This window comes from Thalassophryne amazonica, chromosome 13 (genome assembly GCF_902500255.1).
Source record: "Thalassophryne amazonica chromosome 13, fThaAma1.1, whole genome shotgun sequence".
NCBI classification, from domain to species: Eukaryota; Metazoa; Chordata; class Actinopteri; order Batrachoidiformes; family Batrachoididae; genus Thalassophryne; species Thalassophryne amazonica.
In genome coordinates this window covers 21,693,465-21,719,852 of record NC_047115.1, presented here as the reverse complement: position 1 = coordinate 21,719,852, position 26,388 = coordinate 21,693,465, and the positions used below count along the sequence as shown (strand labels likewise).

At 39.8% G+C, this 26,388-nt stretch overlaps 1 protein-coding gene across 2 annotated transcripts in view; it reads left to right on the top strand.

The window, feature by feature from the left end:
- Window positions 1–26,388, top strand: part of arid5b (AT-rich interaction domain 5B) — a 230,280-nt gene that overhangs the window by 143,924 nt on the left and 59,968 nt on the right. For both annotated transcript variants that reach the window (XM_034185396.1, XM_034185395.1), the window contains exon 5: window positions 24,628–24,797. In XM_034185396.1, the coding sequence (XP_034041287.1) occupies window positions 24,628–24,797 (170 nt within the window). The remainder of the gene's footprint in view (window positions 1–24,627; window positions 24,798–26,388) is intronic.

Sequence of the window (26,388 nt, the reverse complement as noted above, 5' to 3'; positions counted from 1 at the left end):
AGTTTAATTGGCTCTTCCTGGAACGCCACGGCTTCGCTTCATTTGATCTGATGAAAGAGTAATGTTGCTTCTCCCCGGGGGGAGCATGCACAACAGCACACAAATAATGAATTAAGAACACAACCCAACCACTGGCATAATAAAATTAGGAAAATTCACATTGCGTTGCACTACTTTCCACTAAATTGCTTTCATGTTTACACGCTTTTGTATTTAATATTCCGGGCTTGATTTTTAAATGAAATAACTGATTCCTGGAAGTGTAATGGATCGAGGTCACAGCAAAACAAATTGGCTGCCAGCTGAAAGCGGCACCACCGTTGTTATCACCGATATTGGAACCTGTTCAGAAACGCTGCTTATACGTGCACGTGATGTGTGAAAAGTCACACCTTACTGTACGGCATTCTGGGTTTGCCGGTGCTCATATGGCACCAAGTGAAATTTGATTTGAAGCATCTGGTGTATGTAAAAAGGGAAACAGGAGGAGGGTATGCAAAAGAGGTGAAGCAATATGTAAAATTAAAACTGACAAAGTCATGATGGTTGGAGAGAATGTCCTCTTTCTGCCGCTGAGGAATATTAACAGTGACAGTCTGAATGGAGAGTCTGTGTACAGCAACAGTCTGGTCACAAAAATGAGCTCATTACTGCCCGGATGCATTATGTATGTTCACATACATGCACAAATTTATCCCCAGAATATATTCTGTTTACTCATATGTTGATTTTTTTTTTTCCCCCCCATTACCAGAAAAGTGAATGATCCCACGGCCTTTTAGAAAGACTTGGCTGAAAAAAATCATTCAGTTAACAAATGTATATTTTAAGCACTCGACCAAAGTAAAAGAACAGTTATAGTAGAGTTTTCCATGACAAAAAAAAAAAAAATGGCAGAGTATTTTAATCTGATAATACACACACTTGCTGGGATGTGGGCTTGTCTCCATGGCAACACTAGTCGAGCATGCCCGATGTAGCGTTTTGACATGTTATCCTGATGATGATTGATAATTACTACCTGACTTGTTGTCCCCGTCTCTGCAAACATATGGCGGGAGCTGCCCTCCGCCATATATCTGCCAAAATCTTCCCTTTCACTGATAATGGCTTTTTAATGTTGCGTTTTGTTGTGCATGCCAGCAATCACTGTACCCCCCCACTGAAACCCCACCCCCTTTGTAATTATATTCGCCGCCGCTCACAGAAAGAAAAGAGAAATAGATCAGTGAAAGTGGCGCGGGCGGGGGGGTGGATGGGGGGTAGTAATTTCACTTAAATCGATGTGTTTAATTTCTGCAAATTGTCAGCACTGACACAAAGAAGTAAGAATATCAGCGCTGCGAGTAGTGTTTTATTATGCGGCGTGTTTGCGCGCATTCAGCTCATATTTAGATGCAACTGATAGCAATCTTGTTCACATTCACAGAGGCCGTAGACGAGGGCATCAATCTATAAAGATGATTTATCTACTACACCCACTTATTTGCATATATCCCCCATGGTGGATTTTATTATCCAACTGTATTCTGAAACCAGGATTTTTAAAACTAAAGCAAATTTAAATTAGTCACTGGAGTGAGTTACGATTTCTATTTGCATTTTGTCCTATAAACGTACCATTATGGAGGCGCTTTGATGAGTTGGTGAATGCGGTTTATATGACAAAGGGGAGATAATATTCCTATTTTTCTTCATTAATGGGCATTTGTTTAAATGAGCAGAGAGCGAGAGAGAGAGCGTTTTTGTTTTTTTTCAGTGAGGTTTGGTATTTGAATTTCATTAATCTAAACGACTCACTGACCCAACTGACCTCCACTTCCAGGAATGAGATGTTACCCGCGCTCCTCTATGACTCATTAAAAATTGCACTCTGTGGCCTAAAATCAAATGAACTTATTACCTTTTGTTTTCCTAAGGCCGTGGTTGCAGATGGGCCGGACAAATAGTTTATATCCCATCGGTTTATACAATATGTGTCACACCTACAGCAAGGCGAACTCGAAGGTCATTTCCAATAAGGTTTGATTGAGGTCTGCCACAGGGTGCAGCAACAGACAGGCTCTGTGAAGGAGATAATGATGCACGTGCGCGCACACGGCTGTCAGTCAGCCAGCGATGGAGAATCGTTTTGGAAGAAAATAAAGACGGTAGCCAGCATTATGCAGTATTTGTATAGGAAGTGACGGGTTTGGCAAATAGACTGGAATGGGATGTCAGAGCTGTTGCAACAAGTACAAGAGATCTGGTGTGAATCTCCCAGGACAACGCAACTCTCAGGTGACAAATTTACTGTTCAGACAGATTGACGGGTGTCCGTTACAGAGTCCTGGTTCCGAACCTGAGAGCCGAGCTCCCCCTTAGGCTCCTCTAAGGCTGTCAAAATTAGAAGTGCTCCTGTTAAATAAAGGCATAATAACATGTTTAGTAATTATAAAGATCTTTTTTCCTTTGGAAGAGCCAAAGACGAAAAAAAGGAAGAAACTATAATTAAAGCAGCAGTATGTAGGATTGAGAGTAATTAGCAGAAATACAACACAGCAAAGATAACCATCTGTGCGTTCGTGTATAAATTACCTGGAACAATGACTCAGTCTGTTTTCATACTTGAAATGAGACTTGGAATGCCTCCAAAATTGCCTCCTCCATTTTTGGCACTGTTGCCTCACAGCGAGAAGGTCATGGGTTCGATTCCCACCTGTGGTTTTTCAGTGTGGAGTTTGCATGTTCTCCTCGTGTTTGCATGTGTTTCGTCCAGGTGCTCAGGTTTCCTCCCACATCTAAAGACATACAGGTTAGATGAATTGGAAACTTTGTAATTGTCCAAGTCTCCCTTGCAAAAGAGATCTCGATCTCAATGGGACTAACCTGATTAAATAAAGGTTCAATTAAAACAAGGGGGCGGGCTCCTTCATTCGCCATGCTGCATTGCCAAGTTATTACAGTAGTCTAATGCCGCGTTCACACGAGATGCCACGCGAGCGACGGCGACGAAAGGTTGCCATGTAATCCCTATGGAAGGATGCGTTGTGGCACCACAAAAGTCCAAGCCATGTAATGCAGCGCGATGGACACAAATAAAGCAATGGGAATAAAACGATTTTGAGTGATTGGCACATTTGTGGCACGATATCGCGTTGCATCACGTCGCGTCTTCCCCAAGTTGAAAAAACTGAACTTTTTCGTCTTGTCGCGCCACAATGACCAATCAGGGACTGGACTGGACATGTAGTGATGTGGAGATGTCTGGAGTTTATACTTGATGATGGACATGTTCTGTCTCTGGCAATCAGCCTGTGAGCAGGACTTATGTCCCTTTTGTCCTTTATTTAGAACACAATTATGACAGAGTTGGAGGAGAGAGTGATGAACTGCAGCAGCAGCCAGTTTTTTTGTTCACATGTGCGCGCGCAAACGAATCGTCCGTGAAGATAATTTTATTAACTACACAGATGTATAATAAAACAAATTGGTGACTGGTTTATACACAATTATGACAGAGTTTGAGGGGGAGAGCGATGAACTGCAGCAGCAGCCAGTTTTTTTTTTCTTTTTTCACATGTGCTCGCACGAACGGGACAGAAAGTCCTCAAACTGGGGTCCTGGAGAGGCGGGAAGTACCACTGAAAGCGGCCATCATCCAGACGCAGCTCCTGCAGCAAATGATGAATTTGTGGCGTCGCGTGGCGTCCAGTGTGAACGCGGCTCAAACAGAGTGACACACCGGGCAATGGTGGCGCGTCCGTCGCCAGGCGAGGGTCGTGAATTTGTGGCATCGCGTGGCATCCGATGTGAACACGGCATAAAAGGGACGTACAACTTACTACATCATTCATATTTTGCAGGATGAGTGGAGAAAAAAGAAGAGGAAATCATTGGTTGTTCACCTATACACTGTCTACTACTTGCTAGCACAGGCTAGCAAGTTTGAGAATGCTCATTTTTTGTTAAGTGGTGGATTTTGCATATTGTGTAATAAAAATGTATATAAGAGAATAAGAGAAAACAAAATCATGATGGCAATGCCGTAATGCAATCTACAACCTCACCACTAGATGACACTAAATCCTACACACTGTAGCTTTAAGGTTATATACAGCACCAGTCAAAAGTGTGGACTCACTTTCCTATTCAACTGAATGAGTCCAGACTTTCGAGTGGTAGTGTATGAGTTAAAGATCATTTTGGTGTGAATCACTTTACAGGTGGAGGCAGAGTGACTCGTGGTTGAGTTAACTCCACCTAACAACAGATTTTATTGAAACTCTTTGAGGGACTCGCATGCAGAAAATTTAAATTCTCGCTCTGTATTCTCTGTTTATCTCACTCCCAGTCTTTTTTTGTATGTAAAGTTAGTTAGTCTGTCGTTTTATTGAAAGGTATGGTGGTTGTTGTATTCCAGACCAAAAAAGAAAAAACCCAACTTGGATGCATTTGTGTAATATCACTTACAAGTATCTGTTGTCATGCCTAAGAAGGCGCCACAGGCAGTCCTTATTAAATTTGGGATAGTTCTCGGCATAAAAATACCTTCTAATGTTGCAGTTGAGTTCACAAGCAAAAACAGGCAAGAAAATAACACCAGTAATGAAAATATTTCAGCATTATTGATGTTATTTCCCCTGGGGATGCAACATTGACCTACTGTAATATGAAACGCTGTTGCATTTCACTGTGAATTGTTTTACTATTTATCAATGATAATCTGTCTCTGTATAAAAGGAATCTGTGTGTCATCCATCAACCTACAGAGATCTGTGATTATTAACAACAACAAAAAATAAATAAATAAATAACGGTGTATCTGTCCGCCCACATGCTCTGTCTCACTCTGTGGGCACATTGTGTAATTTTTTGATTATTGCACTGGCAGAGATACGTACTTGAAGTATTATCGCTCATTAAATCTTGTTTTTTTTTTTTTTTTTTACTTGCTGTTGGAGGGTCTCCAGTGACTCCGTGCAGAAAGGAGCCTCGAGCACAGGAACAGAGAAATAACTCTTCTGTCAGATGTGACAAAGTGAGAATTATGAGCATGTCAAAAACGTCTGATATTAGTGTCTGAAATGTAACATGGCTACAGTCAGCAGTAACATGATGGAGAGAGAACTTTACGTCTGAAAAATAATAGGCATTGTCTAATGTTCAACATGTGCATGTGTTTGTGCAACTCTTTTTTTAAATGTATTAGATTGTAAATGCAAGTGTTTCACACATGTAGTTTTCCAGTTTGTGCAAGTGTTTACAAAAAAACAAGCAATGGATGCAGAGGTGTCAAGTAACGAAGTACAAATACTTTGTTACTGTACTTAAGTACACTTTTTAGGTATCTATACTTTACTCCATTACTTATTTTTCTGCCTACTTCCGACTTCTACTTATTACATTTTCACAGAAGTATCTGTACTTTCTATTCCTTACATTTTTAAAACAAACAGCCTCGTTACTCTTGGCTTCAGCGCCGGTGGATGAGCGCTGACGCCTCAGCGCACATCCACCGGAAGCTCGAGGTGCCAGCACACATCCACCGGTGCGGCTTTACCGAGGTGCCAGCGCGGATTTATCTGACCATGGGTCCGAAGAAGGCACTGACGGCGGAGGAGGGAGACGATATCAAGAAGTCCCTGGACTTTTTGTCTGAGGAAATCTCTGTTGTTAAAATGCAGCAGAAATCCATTATGGAGCTGGTGGAAGAAGTGAAGGCTCTCCGGATCCAGAATGCCGAGAAAGACCGGCGTCTGGTGTACCTGGAGAACCGTGTTGCAGAGTTGGAACAGTACACAAGGATGAACGACGTTATTATTACAGGAATTCATATTAAACCTCGATCCTACGCACGGGCGGTGTCCAGAAGACAGCGGAGGGGAGGCCAGTGAGCAGGAGGCCAGCTCAGTGGAACAACAGGTGGCTGACTTCCTGCAACCTAAAGGTATTCAAATGGACTGTAATAACATTGAAGCGTGCCACCCCCTGCCCAGGAGAGAGGATGGAGACAAGCGAGCAGTTATAATGAGGTTTGTCAACAGAAAACATAAAATGGCATTGTTAAAACAGGGACGGAAACTCAAAGGAACAAACGTATTCATCAATGAACATCTGACCAAAAGAAACGCAGACATCGCCAGGAAAGCTCGTCTCTTAAAAAAGCAGGGAAAAATTCAACAGACATGGACATCCAACTGCAAAACATTCATCAAATTGAACGGAACACCAGAACAAGCGAAGGTTATGGTAATCAGGAACATCGAGGAACTGGACAAATACGACCAATAAGGTATGAGGACACAAACACATCACAACACCATGACACAGACCAGAGGAACCTATTCATCTACTACATCATCTACATCTGGAGACAAGAAGGATATAACTCACAGGATTGATGATCATGGAAAACTAGAACTGAGAACATTTAAATACACAGACCACAATGTACTGGACTTGGAGCACGATATAGACCCGGACAATAATTTCTTCTCAAATATTAATGACAGTTGTTGCTATTATACAGATGAACAGTTTAATCGGATCATTAAAACGGATAACAAATTATCAATAATCCATTTCAACAGCAGAAGTCTGTATGCAAACTTTAACAACATTAAAGAATATTTAAGTCAATTTAAAAAAAAAAATTTACATAATTGCTATATCAGAAACATGGATCAATGAAGATAAAGGAATGGATTTTGAACTAGTCGAAGCAGTGGTTTGCAGATTGAAGCAATGCTTCAACCTATTGTTTCGTTTATTCTTTCTTTCTTTCGCTTAATTTTCCCCCGCTAAAACCCTAAAGAGCATACTTCTGTGAGTATTATTTACCTTTTCTATGTTAAACCGACCTGTTATGGTCTTCTGAAACAGTTGATAGATGTATTTATAACTTAAAAATGGGAGCGACGCTAACACGTTAGCATGTCTATGGCATTTTCAATGTTAAAAGTTAGCATTAAGCAGTTCCAGCTGTCTTCACGTTCAGGTGCATTTGTTTTCAAATTGTAATATTTCTTAAATTTATTTTTGTTTATATATTAATAATCTAATGATAATTATTATATACAATTTCAGAGAAAGAGACAAAAAGAACCTGAATAGAAACACAACAGAAAATAAAATATAAAAGCAACTAACAATGAACATACATACATACAGAAATAAATAAGTGTTTCCTGTGAACACCTAGTGACTCTTACACCTCCATTTCATCCCTGTTTTATTTAAGTTTAATGACAGTTTGTTTCGGTCAAACCATATTGTCAATGTGTTAATTTCTTCAGTGATTTCCTCCAGAACTATCTGCCAAACTAGAAAACTGCTGCATCCTAGTAAGAGCAGAATACTACTGGAATGAATCTGAATAAGGAAAGTTTTTTTTTCTCACTAAATGGATGCTGCACTCACTGCAGTTTATTGTCTGGAATAGTCCCAGATTGCATTTCAGAGCTTCTAGAATTGAAACATTTTCATGCAGGTGGTGTTGGGGGTAATTTTGGGTTTTGGGTCTTGGGCCACATGTAGAACGAATCAGTTTTTAAATTAAGCTTTCAGTTCATATAGTGGCATCTACCTTTTTTTTTTTTTTTTTTTTAAGGTTACTTTATACTTTTATACTTTAAGTAGGTTTTGGAGCACATACTTTTTCACTTTTACTTGAGTAAAGAGGTCAAGTTGATACTTCAACTTTTACCAGAGTGTTTTTAAACTGCAGTATCTATACTTCTACTTAAGTAACAAATGTGTGTACTTTTGACACCACTGAATGGATGTGCTTGTGCATGTACAGACCGTGCACTTTAAACGTGAAATTCTTAATTTCATATGGATGCACATTCATGAACTGTCCAGTAGGTGCCAGCATTTAGCATGTCTTCGTTTCAATATGGAGTCTGCAACCGTCTTCAAAAACACTTGTTTTATAGAAGTTTCAAAACCCATTCTGTTGTATATCTCTTACCATATTGGGTAAACTTACTCTGGAACAATGTTCCTAAACAAGGGCTTTGCAAAGGTTTCAAAACATTGCAAAACAGTGTTTTGAGGTTGCATCACCAATTTGCAGTATCATTGATAAATTTTGGTATCAGCCCCAGTCACTCATTCTATTCTTCTTTAATTACAGTTTTACTTTTCCGTTCTGTTTTATATTTCATACCATAGTTGGGATGCATTTTCCAGAACAATATTCCAAAACACAGTTATTGCAAAGGTTTTGAATTATTGCCAAACAGTGTTTCAGAGTCTGCATGACTGATTTGCAGTTCTGAAAAAAAATTCTGTATTATCCACTCTTTAATTCCAGTATTCTTTTCTCATTTTATTGTATATTATGTCTATATTTGGCCACATAGTGGCCATCGTGTTTCTTCTTGCTGTTGCTGGCTTAAAACAATGTTCTGGAAGACGACTGTTCAAAACATTGGGAAACAATGTTTCACATTTGCAATGCTGATGAAAGGTTCTGGTCCCATCCCCAGCCTCATGGTTTTACTTTACCAATGTGTTGTATACGTCATACCATATTTAGGATGCAGATTCCAGAACAGTGTTCCAAAACATGGGTGTTGCAAACATTTCAGAATATTGCTAAACCATGGAAAAGTCTTGGTATCTTCGCCAGCCACACATTCTGTCCTTTCCTTTATTCAACTTTTATTTTTTCAAATTCTCTATAGTCACACAGTAGGTATGACATTTCTCTACACATTTACTAGCTTAGCTTCTTAGCTGATGAACACATGAAGGTGAGCGCTGCATCCAGTAGATGTCAAACATGTCCACGTGATATTACACGAGCAACAAAAGTTGTTTTATTCATTTATCTGGCGCATCAGAGTTAACTGCAATCTCATCATTTCATCTCCATTATGAGCTCTTTTTAATTTAGGAAGTTCAAAGATAATGGAATTTATTGTTTTTGAGTTATTGGCAACATAAGATGGCTGGAATGGACAAACTCACTCACTCACCCACTTTTCTACAGTTTTGCTGTGTTTTGTGCTGTTACCGGGGGAAACTTAAAATATTCGAAAGTTCTCCAACCTCTGTGCATTTTGATGTGTGGTAAAGATGCTGTCAGCTGTCACAGCTGACTGAGTGATAACTCATTGCTGCCTTTATATATATATATATATATATATATATATATATATATATATATATATATATATATATATATATATGTATATATATATATGTGTGTGTGTGTGTGTGTGCAGCCTCTTTTGTCACATCCTTTTTCCCCCAGTGGAGTTAAAATGTTCAGATAAAGTGCAGTATCACTGATCACACAGATAAATGCTCTGCTGCTCTGTGAATTAAAATCAGTGTTTGGAGATACATGTTTTATATGACAGTTGGCTTCATTTTCTCCATTAGGAGTTGTGTTGTGTTCACATTGTTTGCACTCTCACTAGTTCCAATATTGTTCCTAATTAATATTCTGTTATTTTGTTGTGCTATTGGGGCATTTTAGAACCATCACAGGAGAGGACGTGAGGAGGTGTGCTTGATCCAGATGTTCAGATTACCAGCAACTTTTGGCTGCATTCCTACTTGCGTGGATACGCATCCACAAAGGATGCAAAGTTTGAAACTTTGACCTTGTCTTAAAAGACCTTACAGGCAGGGGTGGTCCTGGAGGCGGACCAACCGGGAAAAAAAAAAAAAAAAAAACGGGGTGGAGGGGGTTGTCCTGACGGGGGAGTTCGTGGTTACGTTACGGCAGAGCGCCCCCCCCCCCCCCCAACTCACCTCTCGCGCTAGGTGAGTAACGTTGCACAGTGCAGAGTTTGTGCAGGGGGAGGGGGGAATCATTGAATGTTTGGACGAGGAGGTGGTCGAAACGGAGTAAGACATAATCATGGCTAGGAAACGATCAAAGCCATCAGGTGCCCAATTTCGAAAGAAAAAGAAAGAAGAAAAGGAGAAACGAGTAAAGGAAAAAGGTATGTATTGATTTACAGTTTGGATGCTGAGCGACCACACTGTTTAATAGCGAAGCAAAGACCGCAGCGAAACGAGACGAGTCATTGGATAAATGCTGGGCTTTGTCACGCCCATCGGACGCTCAGCGTGTCTGGGGGTCTATGGGGCAGTGGGCTGGCCTCGGCCGGCCCGGACGCTCAGCTTCTGCATGATGATTGGATGATCTGTCTGAGCCTGAATCCCTTTTTGATTGACAGCGAAATGAGCGAATCTGCGATCTTTTGGTGTAAACATCCGTGGGAGCATTTTTTAATTTTCATTCTGTTCTGAGTTGAACCGGAGACTTTTCTAATCCTCTTAGCAGCATTTTCTTTGTTAAAAACGACTAGCGACAAATCGAGCTTCTATTTCTGGTGGGTGTTTTTTGTAGCTGCTTGTGTTTGGAGACTGACTTCTATCACTCTTTCTAACTTCTATCGCAGTTTCTGTCCCCACCGAGAAGCGGGTGCTGCTGAGCTCCTCCACCATCACAAAACACTCAAAGGCGGACACACTTCACACTAGCCTCGCGCCAGTCCCAGCTAGCGAGCTAGCTAGGTAGCAAGCTGCACATAATGGCAGACAATTTGAATGTTGTGGACCGGATTGTACTGTACATAGTTGTAATGTGAAGTCACTGAGTCTTTTGTTTTTTTATGTTCAAAAACTTTATTGAAGTAATTATTGTTTATCTTTGTGTTTGTTATTGCAGTAGACATTAAAACCGGAAATTTGTTCTTGAAAATAGCTGTTGTGAGTTAATTTGTGGGATTGTGGATGTTCTGGACGAAGTTAGTGTTTTCATGGGTGGTGGGGCGGAGGTGGTGGCCACGTTAGTGTGCGCGGGGGCCGCACGCAGGGGGTTTCGCCCTGGGAGTAAATCACTCTAGGAGCGCCACTGCTTACAGGGCCCAACTGTGGCTGAATTTCAGCAACTTTTAAATGCAGGGGGTTTTTTTGTTTTTGTTTTTTTTTTTAACATCCCAACCTTTGAAATTTTTTAGTAATACCTTGCATCTCAGCTGAGCCCATAACGTTGCTGTACACACTTCAAAATCACTGCAAGGTTTTCAGGAAGCACCTCAATCGGGCTAAAGTTATACAGAGGAGCTGCCTTCGTGTCTGCAGAGATATCTTGAAAACATGAACTTGGTGGACAAACTCAGTGGACCATCATCTTCCAGCGCAAGTCATCTTGAGGTCAAAAGTCAAATCAGAGGTCATACTCAACCATCTGCTCATTATTTTCAAAACACAGAGCAATTTCAATTAAACTTGATGGATAAACTCAGTGAAAAATCCTCTCTTAACACAGGTCACATCAATCAATCAATCAATCAATTTTTTTATATAGCGCCAAATCACAACAAACAGTTGCCCCAAGGCGCTTTATATTGTAAGGCAAGGCCATACAATAATGATGTAAAACCCCAACGGTCAAAACGACCCCCTGTGAGCAAGCACTTGGCTACAGTGGGAAGGAAAAACTCCCTTTTAACAGGAAGAAACCTCCAGCAGAACCAGGCTCAGGGAGGGGCAGTCTTCTGCTGGGACTGGTTGGGGCTGAGGGAGAGAACCAGGAAAAAGACATGCTGTGGAGGGGAGCAGAGATCGATCACTAATGATTAAATGCAGAGTGGTGCATACAGAGCAAAAAGAGAAAGAAACAGTGCATCATGGGAACCCCCCAGCAGTCTACGTCTATAGCAGCATAACTAAGGGATGGTTCAGGGTCACCTGATCCAGCCCTAACTATAAGCTTTAGCAAAAAGGAAAGTTTTAAGCCTAATCTTAAAAGTAGAGAGGGTGTCTGTCTCCCTGATCTGAATTGGGAGCTGGTTCCACAGGAGAGGAGCCTGAAAGCTGAAGGCTCTGCCTCCCATTCTACTCTTACAAACCCTAGGAACTACAAGTAAGCCTGCAGTCTGAGAGCGAAGCGCTCTATTGGGGTGATATGGTACTACGAGGTCCCTAAGATAAGATGGGACCTGATTATTCAAAACCTTATAAGTAAGAAGAAGAATTTTAAATTCTATTCTAGAATTAACAGGAAGCCAATGAAGAGAGGCCAATATGGGTGAGATATGCTCTCTCCTTCTAGTCCCCGTCAGTACTCTAGCTGCAGCATTTTGAATTAACTGAAGGCTTTTTAGGGAACTTTTAGGACAACCTGATAATAATGAATTACAATAGTCCAGCCTAGAGGAATAAATGCATTAATTAGTTTTTTCAGCATCACTCTGAGACAAGACCTTTCTGATTTTAGAGATATTGCGTAATGCAAAAAAGCAGTCCTACATATTTGTTTAATATGCGCTTTGAATGACATATCCTGATCAAAAATGACTCCAAGATTTCTCACAGTATTACTAGAGGTCAGGGTAATGCCATCCAGAGTAAGGATCTGGTTAGACACCATGTTTCTAAGATTTGTGGGGCCAAGTACAATAACTTCAGTTTTATCTGAGTTTAAAAGCAGGAAATTAGAGGTCATCCATGTCTTTATGTCTGTAAGACAATCCTGCAGTTTAGCTAATTGGTGTGTGTCCTCTGGCTTCATGGATAGATAAAGCTGGGTATCATCTGCGTAACAATGAAAATTTAAGCAATACCGTCTAATAATACTGCCTAAGGGAAGCATATATAAAGTGAATAAAATTGGTCCTAGCACAGAACCTTGTGGAACTCCATAATTAACTTTAGTCTGTGAAGAAGATTCCCCATTTACATGAACAAATTGTAATCTAGTAGACAAATATGATTCAAACCACCGCAGCGCAGTGCCTTTAATACCTATGGCATGCTCTAATCTCTGTAATAAAATTTTATGGTCAACAGTATCAAAAGCAGCACTGAGGTCTAACAGAACAAGCACAGAGATGAGTCCACTGTCCGAGGCCATAAGAAGATCATTTGTAACCTTCACTAATGCTGTTTCTGTACTATGATGAATTCTAAAACCTGACTGAAACTCTTCAAATAGACCATTCCTCTGCAGATGATCAGTTAGCTGTTTTACAACTACCCTTTCAAGAATTTTTGAGAGAAAAGGAAGGTTGGAGATTGGCCTATAATTAGCTAAGATAGCTGGGTCAAGTGATGGCTTTTTAAGTAATGGTTTAATTACTGCCACCTTAAAAGCCTGTGGTACATAGCCAACTAACAAAGATAGATTGATCATATTTAAGATCGAAGCATTAAATAATGGTAGGGCTTCCTTGAGCAGCCTGGTAGGAATGGGGTCTAATAAACATGTTGATGGTTTGGATGAAGTAACTAATGAAAATAACTCAGACAGAACAATCGGAGAGAAAGAGTCTAACCAAATACCGGCATCACTGAAAGCAGCCAAAGATAACGATACGTCTTTGGGATGGTTATGAGTAATTTTTCTCTAATAGTTAAAATTTTGTTAGCAAAGAAAGTCATGAAGTCATTACTAGTTAAAGTTAATGGAATACTCAGCTCAATAGAGCTCTGACTCTTTGTCAGCCTGGCTACAGTGCTGAAAAGAAACCTGGGGTTGTTCTTATTTTCTTCAATTAGTGATGAGTAGAAAGATGTCCTAGCTTTACGGAGGGCTTTTTTATAGAGCAACAGACTCTTTTTCCAGGCTAAGTGAAGATCTTCTAAATTAGTGAGACGCCATTTCCTCTCCAACTTACGGGTTATCTGCTTTAAGCTACGAGTTTGAGAGTTATACCACGGAGTCAGACACTTCTGATTTAAAGCTCTCTTTTTCAGAGGAGCTACAGCATCCAAAGTTGTCTTCAATGAGGATGTAAAACTATTGACGAGATACTCTATCTCCCTTACAGAGTTTAGGTAGCTACTCTGCACTGTGTTGTTATATGGCATTAGAGAACATAAAGAAGGAATCATATCCTTAAACCTAGTTACAGCGCTTTCTGAAAGACTTCTAGTGTAATGAAACTTATTCCCTACTGCTGGGTAGTCCATCAGAGTAAATGTAAATGTTATTAAGAAATGATCAGACAGAAGGGAGTTTTCAGGGAATACTGTTAAGTCTTCTATTTCCATACCATAAGTCAGAACAAGATCTAAGATATGATTAAAGTGGTGGGTGGACTCATTACTTTTTGAGCAAAGCCAATAGAGTCTAATAATAGATTAAATGCAGGTGTTGAGGCTGTCATTCTCAGCATCTGTGTGGATGTTAAATCGCCCACTATAATTATCTTATCTGAGCTAAGCACTAAGTCAGACAAAAGGTCTGAAATTCACAGAGAACTCACAGTAACGACCAGGTGGACGATAGATAATAACAAATAAAACTGGTTTTTGGGACTTCCAATTTGGATGGACAAGACTAAGAGACAAGCTTTCAAATGAATTAAAGCTCTGTCTGGTTTTTGATTAATTAATAAGCTGGAATGGAAGATTGCTGCTAATCCTCCGCCCCGGCCCGTGCTACGAGCATTCTGACAGTTAGTGTGACTCGGGGGTGTTGACTCATTTAAACTAACATATTCATCCTGCTGTAACCAGGTTTCTGTTAGGCAGAATAAATCAATATGTTGATCAATTATTATATCATTTACCAACAGGGACTTAGAAGAGAGAGACCTAATGTTTAATAGACCACATTTAACTGTTTTAGTCTGTGGTGCAGTTGAGGTGCTATATTATTTTTTCTTTTTGAATTTTTATGCTTAAATAGATTTTTGCTGGTTATTGGTAGTCTGGGAGCAGGCACCGTCTCTACGGGGATGGGGTAATGAGGGGATGGCAGGGGGAGAGAAGCTGCAGAGAGGTGTGTAAGACTACAACTCTGCTTCCTGGTCCCAACCCTGGATAGTCACGGTTTTGGAGGATTTAAGAAAATGGCCAGATTTCTAGAAATGAGAGCTGCTCCATCCAAAGTGGGATGGATGCCGTCTCTCCTAACAAGACCAGGTTTTCCCCAGAAGCTTTGCCAATTATCTATGAAGCCCACCTCATTTTTTTTTTTTTTTTTGACATCAAGGTCAAATGTCAAATCAGAGGTCATATTCTACTGTCTGCAGTGATATTTTACAACATATTGTTTCAGCTTTTCCTCATGTCAAGGTCAAAGATAAAATCAGAGGTCATGAGGATTTTCTTCCACCAAACATTAAATATAGGCTGGCATCAAAACTTTCAGGTCTTCTTTTAAGAAAATCCTCCTCTGTACCACTTCATCATGAAGCTGTATAACTGCTGATACAAAATGCAAATTTGCACTATGCAAAATTTCTACACTCACAGCCACAGAAGCCTATAACTTCTTGGGTTATCTGGGTGTCTTGGTGGCTTTCCTCACTCTTCTCCTTCTTGCACAGTCACTCAGTTTTCTGTCTGCTCCACACAGATTTGGCATAGAGTGCCATACTGTTTTGTATTTCTTCATCATTGATGTCAGTGAAGTCCAAGACATATTCAGTGACTTGCAAATGTTCATGTATCCATCCCCTGACCTGTCTGAAGAAACTGGCAATAAAGCTGGTTATTTACAGGTATTATACCAAAGGGGCCCATTACTTACACAACCTATCATCTTGGTTTTTATATTTTTAATTAATTTATATCACATTGTAGAGATTTGCTTTTAGTTTGAGTTTAAGGAAAATAATTTTAGAATTTTTTATTTATTTATTTATTTATTTATTGTATTCAAAATGGCATAAAAAAATTAAAAGTGTTCCAATACTTTTGGAGTGCACTGTATATATACACACATACTTGGTGGATTACCTCAGGAGAACATCCTCTCATCACACATGTCAATAATGACATGTCAAAATGTTAAGTAATGATGTCAAGTGAAATCTAAAAATCAGCAATGATGCACTTGAATCATCTAGAGGCCCTGGGATGGAGTGAATGCACAAGGAATGCTCAGAATTAAATTTGTGCAATTTCTGGACAGTATTTTTGTTCACTTCATGTTGTAATATCCTGTGATTGTAGCACTATTGCCTGATGATCTTCTTTACATAGAGATACACACACCTGCCCAGCGTTTATAGTTTACAGAATGTGAGTGTGCTGTATGTTTTATAACCAGCTGCCAATTTCCTGTACTTTTTTTTTTTGGTTGTAAATTTCCCCTGTGCGGCTGTAAGCCTGTGAAGCTGAGTGACCTTCCTTTGTCTGTGTGTGGGCACAATCACTTGCACAGTTTCATTTACAAACCCGACCTAGGGGAGGATTTCCTCTCACCTGTGTACCTACAGTATCCATCCTGCAGCTGCATCATGTACATTTACAGATAAATGACTGCGTTTCACCAAAGTGACTGCAAATGCTTTAAGGTCCATGCCCATTATACATGTAACTCATTAAAGAGTGATTTAAAATGGACAAAATGGCTCTCTGTTGGACAATTTGCATTGATTATAAGGGAGCTGCGATGTAACCATGCTGGTCATTGTCTGTGTACTCCTGAGCTTTGCCGGCTATGTAAAGATTTTCATTGATTAAATAGAATGCGGTGACTCTGTGCGCTCATGCATCAGTGGTGTCACATTTAAAGATCATATTTAAATCTTATTGAGACATTTAACAATTCTGCTGTTTGTTCTTCTGATTGGAGGTACATACTGTACTGCACAGACACCTCCGTATTTTTCAACCTGAATCTTACCACTGGCTGCAGACTATGCTGATAATTGTTGTGTGGGTGACAAGTCTTTAGTGAATTTGCAACAAACTGAAAGGACAAAATATGCCAGAACATGTTTTTCAGCGAGTGCTGGTTGTTCTAGTCACTTACTCCTCCTCCTCCTCTTTCATGTCTTTGTTTGACCTCATTATGGTGAGAGGAAGTTAAACTGTAGAAATAGAGTTTCAGAAAAGACGAGTGGGAGGTTTGTTTCATCGGAGTGTCGATGGAGGGTTCTTCCTTGGATCAGTCACTTACAGTTTGTCCGGAGAATAGAGCTTTTTACAAGTTTCTATTTGAGCTCCAATCAGTTGTATTTTCCATGAAGATGTTACCGTTTTATTTGTGCATAGGTGATCACACCATTTCCTTTTTTCTCGTATGATGTTGAGCTGCAGCTGTTGTTGATAGTTTTCAGGTTGCAGTCTTCATAAATTATTGATTTCAGTTTGTGGGCGCCCGCTGTGCACCACTTTACTTGTGATACTGAATTTGCATGATAAAAGTTACTCTGAACTGACAAAGAAAAGGTTGCAAAACTGGGCAGATAATATTCTGTTTGTAGCACAAATGTTCTCTTGACATTTTGGTGATGCATCTGAAACAAACCCCATTTCAGTTCTCCATCGCAGCCTTTCTCAAATTTAAGAATGCTTTACTCCGCTTTGAAATCTGCTTTACACATGCACTGTAAACCCGAAGAAGTTGGCAGAACTCAAACATTTTGAGGCAATCAATTGCCACAAAATTTTTGAGTTCATAAACTTAAAAGTAATTGTTCCCAGAAGTTAAACGTTTTGAATGCATGCTGCTTGTACCTCATGATTACAATTAAATTAAAGTGTTCATTAAGTAAAAGCAAGACCATTTGGCTGCTCCCTTGTTTGAGGTGGATCTTGCATGTTAAATTGGCACAGGTTTTATGCCAGACGCCCTTTCTGATGCAACTCCACATTTCAACACAGTTTGAACTGGGAACCTTCTGCACCAAAACCAAGCGCACTAACCACTTGGCTACCACCCCTGCTAAATTGTTCATTACGTCATCTCAAATATTTTCATATATAATTACTTAATTTGTTTAAGTTGTGTTTAAGTTAGGCTTTGAATTTTTGCTTATTTAATATACAATTAGTTCAAATCAATCAAAATTCTGAGTTTAATTTACTCAAAAAGCAAGACTGTGTTACACAAACTTGAAATATTTAAGTAAGCAGAGCGTTTTCTTAAAAATTTGAGTTTACGCTACTTAATCTTTTTAATTAGTTTGAACATTCGGGTTTACAGCGTGGCTCCCTGAACAAATCCAGACTTAACCCACTGTTTTAACACTATTTAAACTAATATATAAAGGAATACTGGTAAATTATTATTATTATGCTAAAAGTTGCCAATTTGTCCCAAAATAGGAGGTTCACTGGTTGTCACTTGTATATATCTGAATCCGAAACATCAAAGCTGAATATGCACTAGTTTTTATGGAGTTGCTGAGTTGCTGAAATTGTGCAAACCCACTCACTGGCTCACTGATTGACTGACTCACTGCATGCTCTACTAATCACAGGGAATATTCATATTTTTCCCAGTAAGTTTTATGTTTTTAACTCAGGTATCAGTCAGTTAAATTCTCCAGTCAGATTAATGCGTCTCTCGGTTCCCAGCAGCCACTCAGTCAATCAGTCCAGTTTGTGGTTCCACTCTGTTGCTGCACAGAAGCATCAGAACCCTTCCCGAGCTGTCTCTAATGACTTTTTCATTATCACTGACATTGAATAAAAGGCGAGGAAATTGATAGTATAAAGGCTGTGTTTAATTGAATCTGAAGTGAGGGGATTTTGACACAGTGTTGTTGTAAAGCTGATAACAACTGAGATCAGTGACCTGCAGCCACGGATCAACTTGTCAGGTTGTGCATTTCGCTGCTGAACTCGGTGGGAACTCGGTCTGTGGCTGAGGAGTTGGACTCTGTGATGAGGAATCATAGATCCACACTGGGAAATACTCTCTGTCTTTGTATGTGTGCACAGTTCCTTCATCCCCCAGAAAACTATTGTATTCACAACATGGTATAATTCCATCTTGGGTATTTGTTGTGTTTTGACAGAACTGGGTGCACCACTGTATGCACAGTTTGACTTTTGTCCAAGTAACTGTGGTTACTTTATGCACAGGTTAACATGAGCACAAAGTGAGAAATAAGTTACTCCACTGGAAGCAAATATAAGTGGATACTTTGTCAACAGCCTATTTTAACATGTTGAGGGGGTACAGTTAGTACGGGTCTGTTTCTTTGGACAGTGAATCAAAGCAAACTGCCAAAGCAACACAAGACTTTTTTGTATCATTTTAATCACATTTGTAGAATGTTCTGCAACCTAATCAGTCACCTGGTGAGAACCCAAGCAAGCTGATGGTAAAATGCCCCAAGAGCAAGCAGTAGAATCCTGGCAGAGTAGCACCAGGGATCAAAACCCAACGTGTACTGACATAGACAAAAGATTTATTTTAACAAATATAAGCACAAAATCACAAACACAAAAACATCATTAGCAAGAAGACAATACCTGCATTCATTTACTAGGCATAGATGACCCGTTTGAGTTGACTAATTCACCTGTCAAGGTTCACACACTGGTAGTGGCAGCTCCAGCAGGTCTATTCTTTAAAGGGTTAAATTAACTTAATAAATGGCTTTCGAGGAGTCGACTAATAAAAAATTGTCAACTAGTTGAATGTTAGCTAGTCGTAGTTGAGTATTATGACTAGTTGCCCCATCCTTATTAAAAATGACAATTTGATTTATTAGCTTATTCTGCTGTGCTGCATATAAAAAGTGCTATAATTTGGTTGGACTTACCCTCAAGTTCTAGTTCACTCATGATTAAGCTTTTTGGTGTCCACATGCACTCAGCTGTAGGTGGAATGAGGATCTCAACAGACATTATTCACGTTTATTTGTGTTTTGCTAAGGGCCCCTTCATACATAGTGTGAATTTGGTCAAATTGTGCATGAAGTGCACATGAAGCATGAATCATATGCAATGCATGTAAAATCGTAGCTGCCTCTAACACCTCGTACACCTGTTGCTACAACTATTTGCGCACACCAGTGACTGAAAGACAGAGTTTGCGCTGTGAGAGCCCATCGAACCCTCTCGCGGTAGGTGTCGGCCAAATTCCAGCTGACAGACACGAATATTTAACACCGCTCGTTTGGCACTTAGAAAATGTGTGGCCATTCGCACTATCATCACGAAAACACTCAGCAGACGATCACTGTCGAGCTGGATGTGAAATTTGTCTAAGTGCCCCCATGAGTGTGGTGCATGTGTCTGGCAGCTGCTCACACTGTGTTCCCGCATGCATGAACCGTCGCAGTAGCATCGTGCAGGCCTGCCCATCGGCGCAATGTTTTCGTGGTTCGCTCATACCAGCTGTTACGTCATGAGTCGCCCTGAGTTGTACTTATTCATACTATGTGTGAAGGGGCCCTAAGAAATGATGCCTCTTGTCTTGTGCAACTCTGCCAGTAAGAAAAACACAACAGCAGTTCTGCAGCACTTTACTGCAATAGCACAGACAGATTGTCTGTAATGGCATCCTCCGCTTGACCTTGTGTGCCTGTTTATGTGCTAACGAAGGCTCACGATGCACCGTTTGACCCCAGTATCAGGTCTACCTGGCTTGTTTCAATTTTTCTTCACAGCCATTCTTCATCAGTCAGTCCATGAAGTGAAATGGGCTCACTGTGGTGGAGTTATGTGGTATGCAGCAAGATTTTGCTGTAACAGCAACATTTTATTACGCTGCAGTATTTGACCCAATGAAAAATGTAAACAGGCAGGTTATGTAACTGCAAACATAGCAGACGGGGTGTTAGTGATTGGACTCCAAATAGAACTACACTGACACTGGTATCCCACAGACCTACTGTACAGCCAGATCCATAAGTATTTTGACAGTGATGCAGTTGTGTAATTTTGCCTCTGTACACTGCCACCATGAAGATGAAATGATGCAGTCAACACGTGTTTGTCGTGTTGACTTTCAGCTTTGAATTGAGGCGTTAACAAGAAATATTGCATGAACTACTATACAAATAATGAATGTGTACAAGTGCAATGGTAAGAATTTTTCATGAGGTGAAAGATGGAATGTTCAGTTTTTAACTGAATGAAATATTCTTTCTATTGCAACAATGAAAATAGTTCATAATTTGTTTTATATAACAGCTAATATAGAATCTTGTCATTTGATATATTTCATTAATTTATCAGCAAGAGAAAGGGATTTACATTTTGGTGTATGTCACTGGCAGTGGTGGGCACAGCTAACCAAAAAGTTAGCTTCTATAACAGCTAATCAGCTAACTGAAAAGTTATGTTTTATCAAGCTAAACCGATAAACCACCCAAAAATCTATCCAAAGCTACAGCTAACCGATGACCGATAACTTTCAGTATTGCTTTCAATACACTTGCAACTACTAACAAGCTGATTTTGAGTTTTAACACCACGATTGCTTCTGGTAGCATCAAAGATGACCACAGACCCAAAGAATGAGTCAGCACTTCTGTCTTTGTGCACTCTGCCCCCTGCTGGAAGCTCCTGTTTATTACATATTTTGCAGCAATGAAGCAATTGAGAGAAGCAAAGCTCAACTCTACACACACACAAAACAAGCCATTATTCCTTAACAGAATACAGCAGTGCTGCAGTGAGGCAGAGGTCTTGGAAAATAAAGGAATTTTGAGTTATGGTTTTCATTTGAAATCATCAAATTATTCCGGATAGAATAACTCCATTGATGTCAGTTCTGTCATTTGTACAAAGTTAAAATATAACACATATGTTTTCATTTTAAATAATGCACTAATTCTGAAGTTTTGTAACAAACACAAACAGATGCCAAAGGGATTATGGGTAAATGAGCCTCCGCTAACACTGATTGGTTGACTCATTCATTCTATGCAAAAACCAACACGTTAATGTTAGGTGTGTGTGTTGGTGTTTACATATAAATGTGCTTTTGTAAAATATGCCTTTTCTATTTGCAAAAAAAAAAGCCAAAAACTCAAGTTGTGATTTGACAACCATCTGATATAACCGGGGTCAAAATAAATAGAACACTGCCATCTACTGCCGTCCAGATGCTTATACTAACATGAACACAACTGGCCAGTAGATGGCAGTAGAGACCGTGAAAACGTGCCAAAACCAAATTCCAGATAATCCGTGTCTGCTACGTTTAAGATGCGTGGAATTTAATAAACGCAAACTGAATTTCAGACATCTTATATATATATATATATATATATATATATATATATATATATATATATATATATATATATACATATATATATATTACTCTGGAACAAAGACGACAGACAGTGTTTGACATAAGCAGGACACTAAAGAGCAAACAGGAATCGATTGCAATGATTCCAATTGAAAATAATGGAGAAGTAACCTGGGCTTCTTCTGGCATTTTTACATAAAACAAACACAATAACAGTGTCTATAAACCCAGAGAATATATTCATATGTACATCAATCATCAAGAAATACGAAGATCATGTTACTGTATGGTATATGTCTCTGAATGTCCGTGCAAGAAGGATGACAATTGAGGGAAGCCACCAAGACACTGAGACAACTCTGAAAGAGTTATAGGCTTGGACAATCTGTGCATTGTGCAACTTTTGTTTTGTTGCATCTTTCGGAGTTGTCATGAAAGTCTTGGTGGCTTCCCTCACTACTCACTATGTTTTGGAGAACTGCCTGCACCAGACAAGTTTACCATACTGGACTGGACTGCAATTTATATAGTGCATTTTTTCCAAAATGATGCCTCACACACACACTTGCACACACACACACACACACACTTGCACACCAATGTCAGAACACTGCCTTGCAAGGCATTTAACTGCATGTCTGGTTGAAAGTCCTTGCTTAAGCAGCTATGCTGTTTCTATTCATTAATGTTTGATGTAAATGAAAGCGAACACATATTCAGTAACTTGGGAAATATTCATCCATCCACCGCCTGACTTTTAAAGAAATTTTATCAATGGTTGTGCGGAGCAGCAGCTGTGCAGTTTGGTCAACAGCGCCCTCCGCTGGTACATAGGCACAGTTATGGACGTGCAGACAGGAGTGTTGGGCCTTGAAAGTGTTATGGGCTCTCTAAATGTGCTCCGACATCTATTTGCATTGTGATAATGATGCTGTAGCAATGGAAAAAGAAGAGGCCTTGGGTTGATTTCTACTTTGGTTGGTTTTGATCATAGTTGCTTTAGGATTTAATTTATTGTTTCTGCATTCTTCATAACATCCCATGTATGGACGAGTGCTGTAAAATAGATTGGGCTATAAATGCTGTTAATGTATTTGATGTATGTATCTGCTTGCCTCAAATGGTAACGGCAGCGAAGCGGATTCATGTTGTTTCTTATTGTTAAGTTAAACAAGAGCATAAAACAGGCAAATTCTGCAGCAGCAAAGTGAAAGAAGAAACAGACAAAGTCTTTTCTAAATAAAGATTACATTGTTGAAAACTTGCTTTTTTGTGCCAGAGGGATTACAAATGCACAACAAATGCTCTTGGAATTCTCTCATCGCCAATCCTCCGCGGCGTAGTACTTATGAAAACAGGCTGCTGACTCGTGATCATTTTAGCCTGTTTTTAATGAATGCCTTTTAGACTAAATCAGCTCCAACGTTAGTGAAACTACTTTTTCCTTTTTTTTTTCTTCTTTTTTTTCTTTTGATGCAAACTTGATCTGACAAAAATAATCACAGAGGCCTTTCGGCAGAGAACAACCTGGGATGTGATTTAATTATCATTGCAGATGGAAACAAAGAATGTTGATGCTGAGAAATACGTGATGGAACTTGGATTTTTTTTTGTGTGTGTGTGTGTGTTTTTTTAAGTATCTGTATTCTCTGTCTCTCTGTTTTGAGCACATATCTGTTTGTGTTGCCGTGTGGAGTCACGGACCTCCGCCAAGACGTTACATTACATCCGTGGGTTGACACCGACGTGGCCGGACAAAGGACTTGGAGGGCTTAAATACTTTATTGTGTGTGTAATGTGAACTGAGCAATTATACATGCCAGCCTTTCAAACAAAGAGCTGCTATCAGGCAGGTTCATGTGTTTTTAATTAACAGAGTCCAGTTTGACGACATGAGCAGGCATCGGGCTTGGAACGCCAGCGATTAGACCAATTTGAGATTCCAAAGTTTAATGTAATTCTTTACAAGATGACAGACGTGGAAAACAGAAAAGCTGTTGTGATGTTGCTGTGGTGAGAAACACAAGATCTGAGCTTTTTTTTCTCTCTCTCTCTAAGCATCTGTATCAAATATTACTCTTAGCAGAAACCATTTGTTTTGATTTTCAACCTTTCTGCGGGCTTGCGGGTTAACCAGAATCTGTCATTTACACTATTATACTAACTGCTTGACTGTAACAACGCCCCTCATCTCCAATCTTAAAAATACATCTGTCGGAATAGTTTCTGTTTTAACGCTGAGGGGGAATTTGAGGAGCACATTTATTGGCACATTGGAGCAATTTGGCACTGGAGCTCCACTGTTCAGCACAACGTTGCACTAATCCAGTTTAAAAATAATTAGCTACAGGCTAGCAGGCTTGTGAAATTCCTTTCCCTGACTGTAAATGTTCTGTCATAGCCTCCACCCTCTTCACGCGTTGCCAGAAAGTAAATGCATATTTGGCTGCGAGCGTCATCTCTTGTTTTTCTTCTCAGAATTTCCATCTTGCAATTACAGAGGCAGTGTCACACATGCATCTTGCAGTGTGTGTGTGTGTGTGTGTGTGTGTGGATGAAAATTTGCTGCAGACTAAACCAGATGTTGGCATTGCACATGTGAAAATGTTTGGTGATTTAGTTGCACGGTGTGGCTTCGACACACGAGTTTCCACCTCGTTGTCGTTATTGTTCTGCTAATCATTCCCTTTTTTTGTGTGTGTCTTTGCTTCCTTCAGCTCCCAACCTGAAAGGGCGACCGCGCAAGAAGAAGCTATCCTTCTCCCAGAGGAGGGACTCCCAGGGCCAGACTCAGGGTCAAGATCAAGGGTTGCTGGGGTCAACCCAGGGCTCAACAACAGTGGCAACTCAGGACTCCTGCATCTCAGATAGCAAAATGCCAACAAAGGTATCATACGCAATTGTTTTTGACAGAGAATTAGTGTAGGGCTGGAACCAGAGAATGTTTCTATTTTTGGTTTTTCCAGTCAACTAATCAGCTGTTTTGTTTATGTAATGCATAAAAACAGAAAAGAATAAATGGCCATCACGTTGCCCGAGAACCAAAACACAGCTTCATATTTGTTACCTAAAATGCAAATATTTTGAGTTTGTTTTTATCAGCCAATCAAAACCATTTTCAGTTGTTGAGGAGCTGTTTAAAACCAGACTGTCTGGTTTGTATTCAAATAAAAACACAGAGGTTTTTGATATTATATGCTTTTAATGCAGATTTTACAATCATTTTAGAATAATCCTACGGTCACATTAGCTACAAATGAGGGCGACAATCAGTCGGCATTTGTTGCTTGATGGATGTTCCAGGGGCGTGGCCAGCTCTTGACTATTTGGTGTTAATGTGCATAGTGTTTAATGACAGATTATAAAGGACAGGGAAACCTGTTGTTTTCCAATAGTTTCCCCCATAGACTGTATATACAGTTGTATGCAAAAGTTTGGGCACCCCTGATAATTCATGATTTTCCTTTATAAATCATTGGTTGTCTGGATCAGAAATTTCAGTAAATATATCATATAGCAGACGAACACACTGATATTTGAGAAGTAAAATGAAGTTTCTAGTATTTACAGAAAGTGTGCAATAATTATTTAAACAAAATTGGGCAGGTGCATAAATTTGGGCACCCTTGTGATGTTATTGATTTGAATATATTTAGCACTAATTATTGGAACACAAAATTGGTTTGGTAAGCTCAATGACCCTTGACCTCCTTACACAGGAGACTCCAATCATGAGAAAGTGTATTTAAGGTGGCCATTTGCAACTGTTTCCCCTCTTTGCATCTCTTCCAATGAGTGGCAACATGGGAGCCTCTAAACAACTCTCAAATGACCTGAAAACAAAGATTGTTCAACATCATGGTTTAGGGGAAGGATACCAACATCTATCTCAGAGATTTCAGCTGTCAGTTTTCACTGTGAGGAACATAGTGAGGAAATGGAAGACCACAGGCACAATACCAGTTAAGGCCCGAAGTGGCAGGCCAAGAAAAATCTCAGATAAGATGAAGCAAAGGATGGTGAGAACAGTCATATTCAACCCACAGACCTGCTCCAAAGACCTACAACATGATCTTGAAGCAGATAGTGTCTCTGTGCATCGTTCAACTATACAGCGCACTTTGCACAAAGAGATGCTATATGATGCTGTAATGCAGAGGAAGCCTTTTCTGCGTACACGCCACAAACAGAGTCACTTGAGGTGTGCTAAAGCACATTTGGACAAGCCAGCTTTGTTTTGGAATAAGGTGCTGTAGACTTATGAAACTAAAATTGAGTTATTTGGACATAACAAGGGGTGCTATGCATGGCTGAAAAAGAACACAGCATTCCAAGAAAAACACTTGCTACCTACAGTAAAATTTGGTGTTGGGAAAGTGTAATGACACGGACCCACAACAGGGGGCGTAAATGAATGGACAATGAATGAGCCAAAAATAGAACACTTTACTGTTGTGAATGTGCGCAATGAAATACAG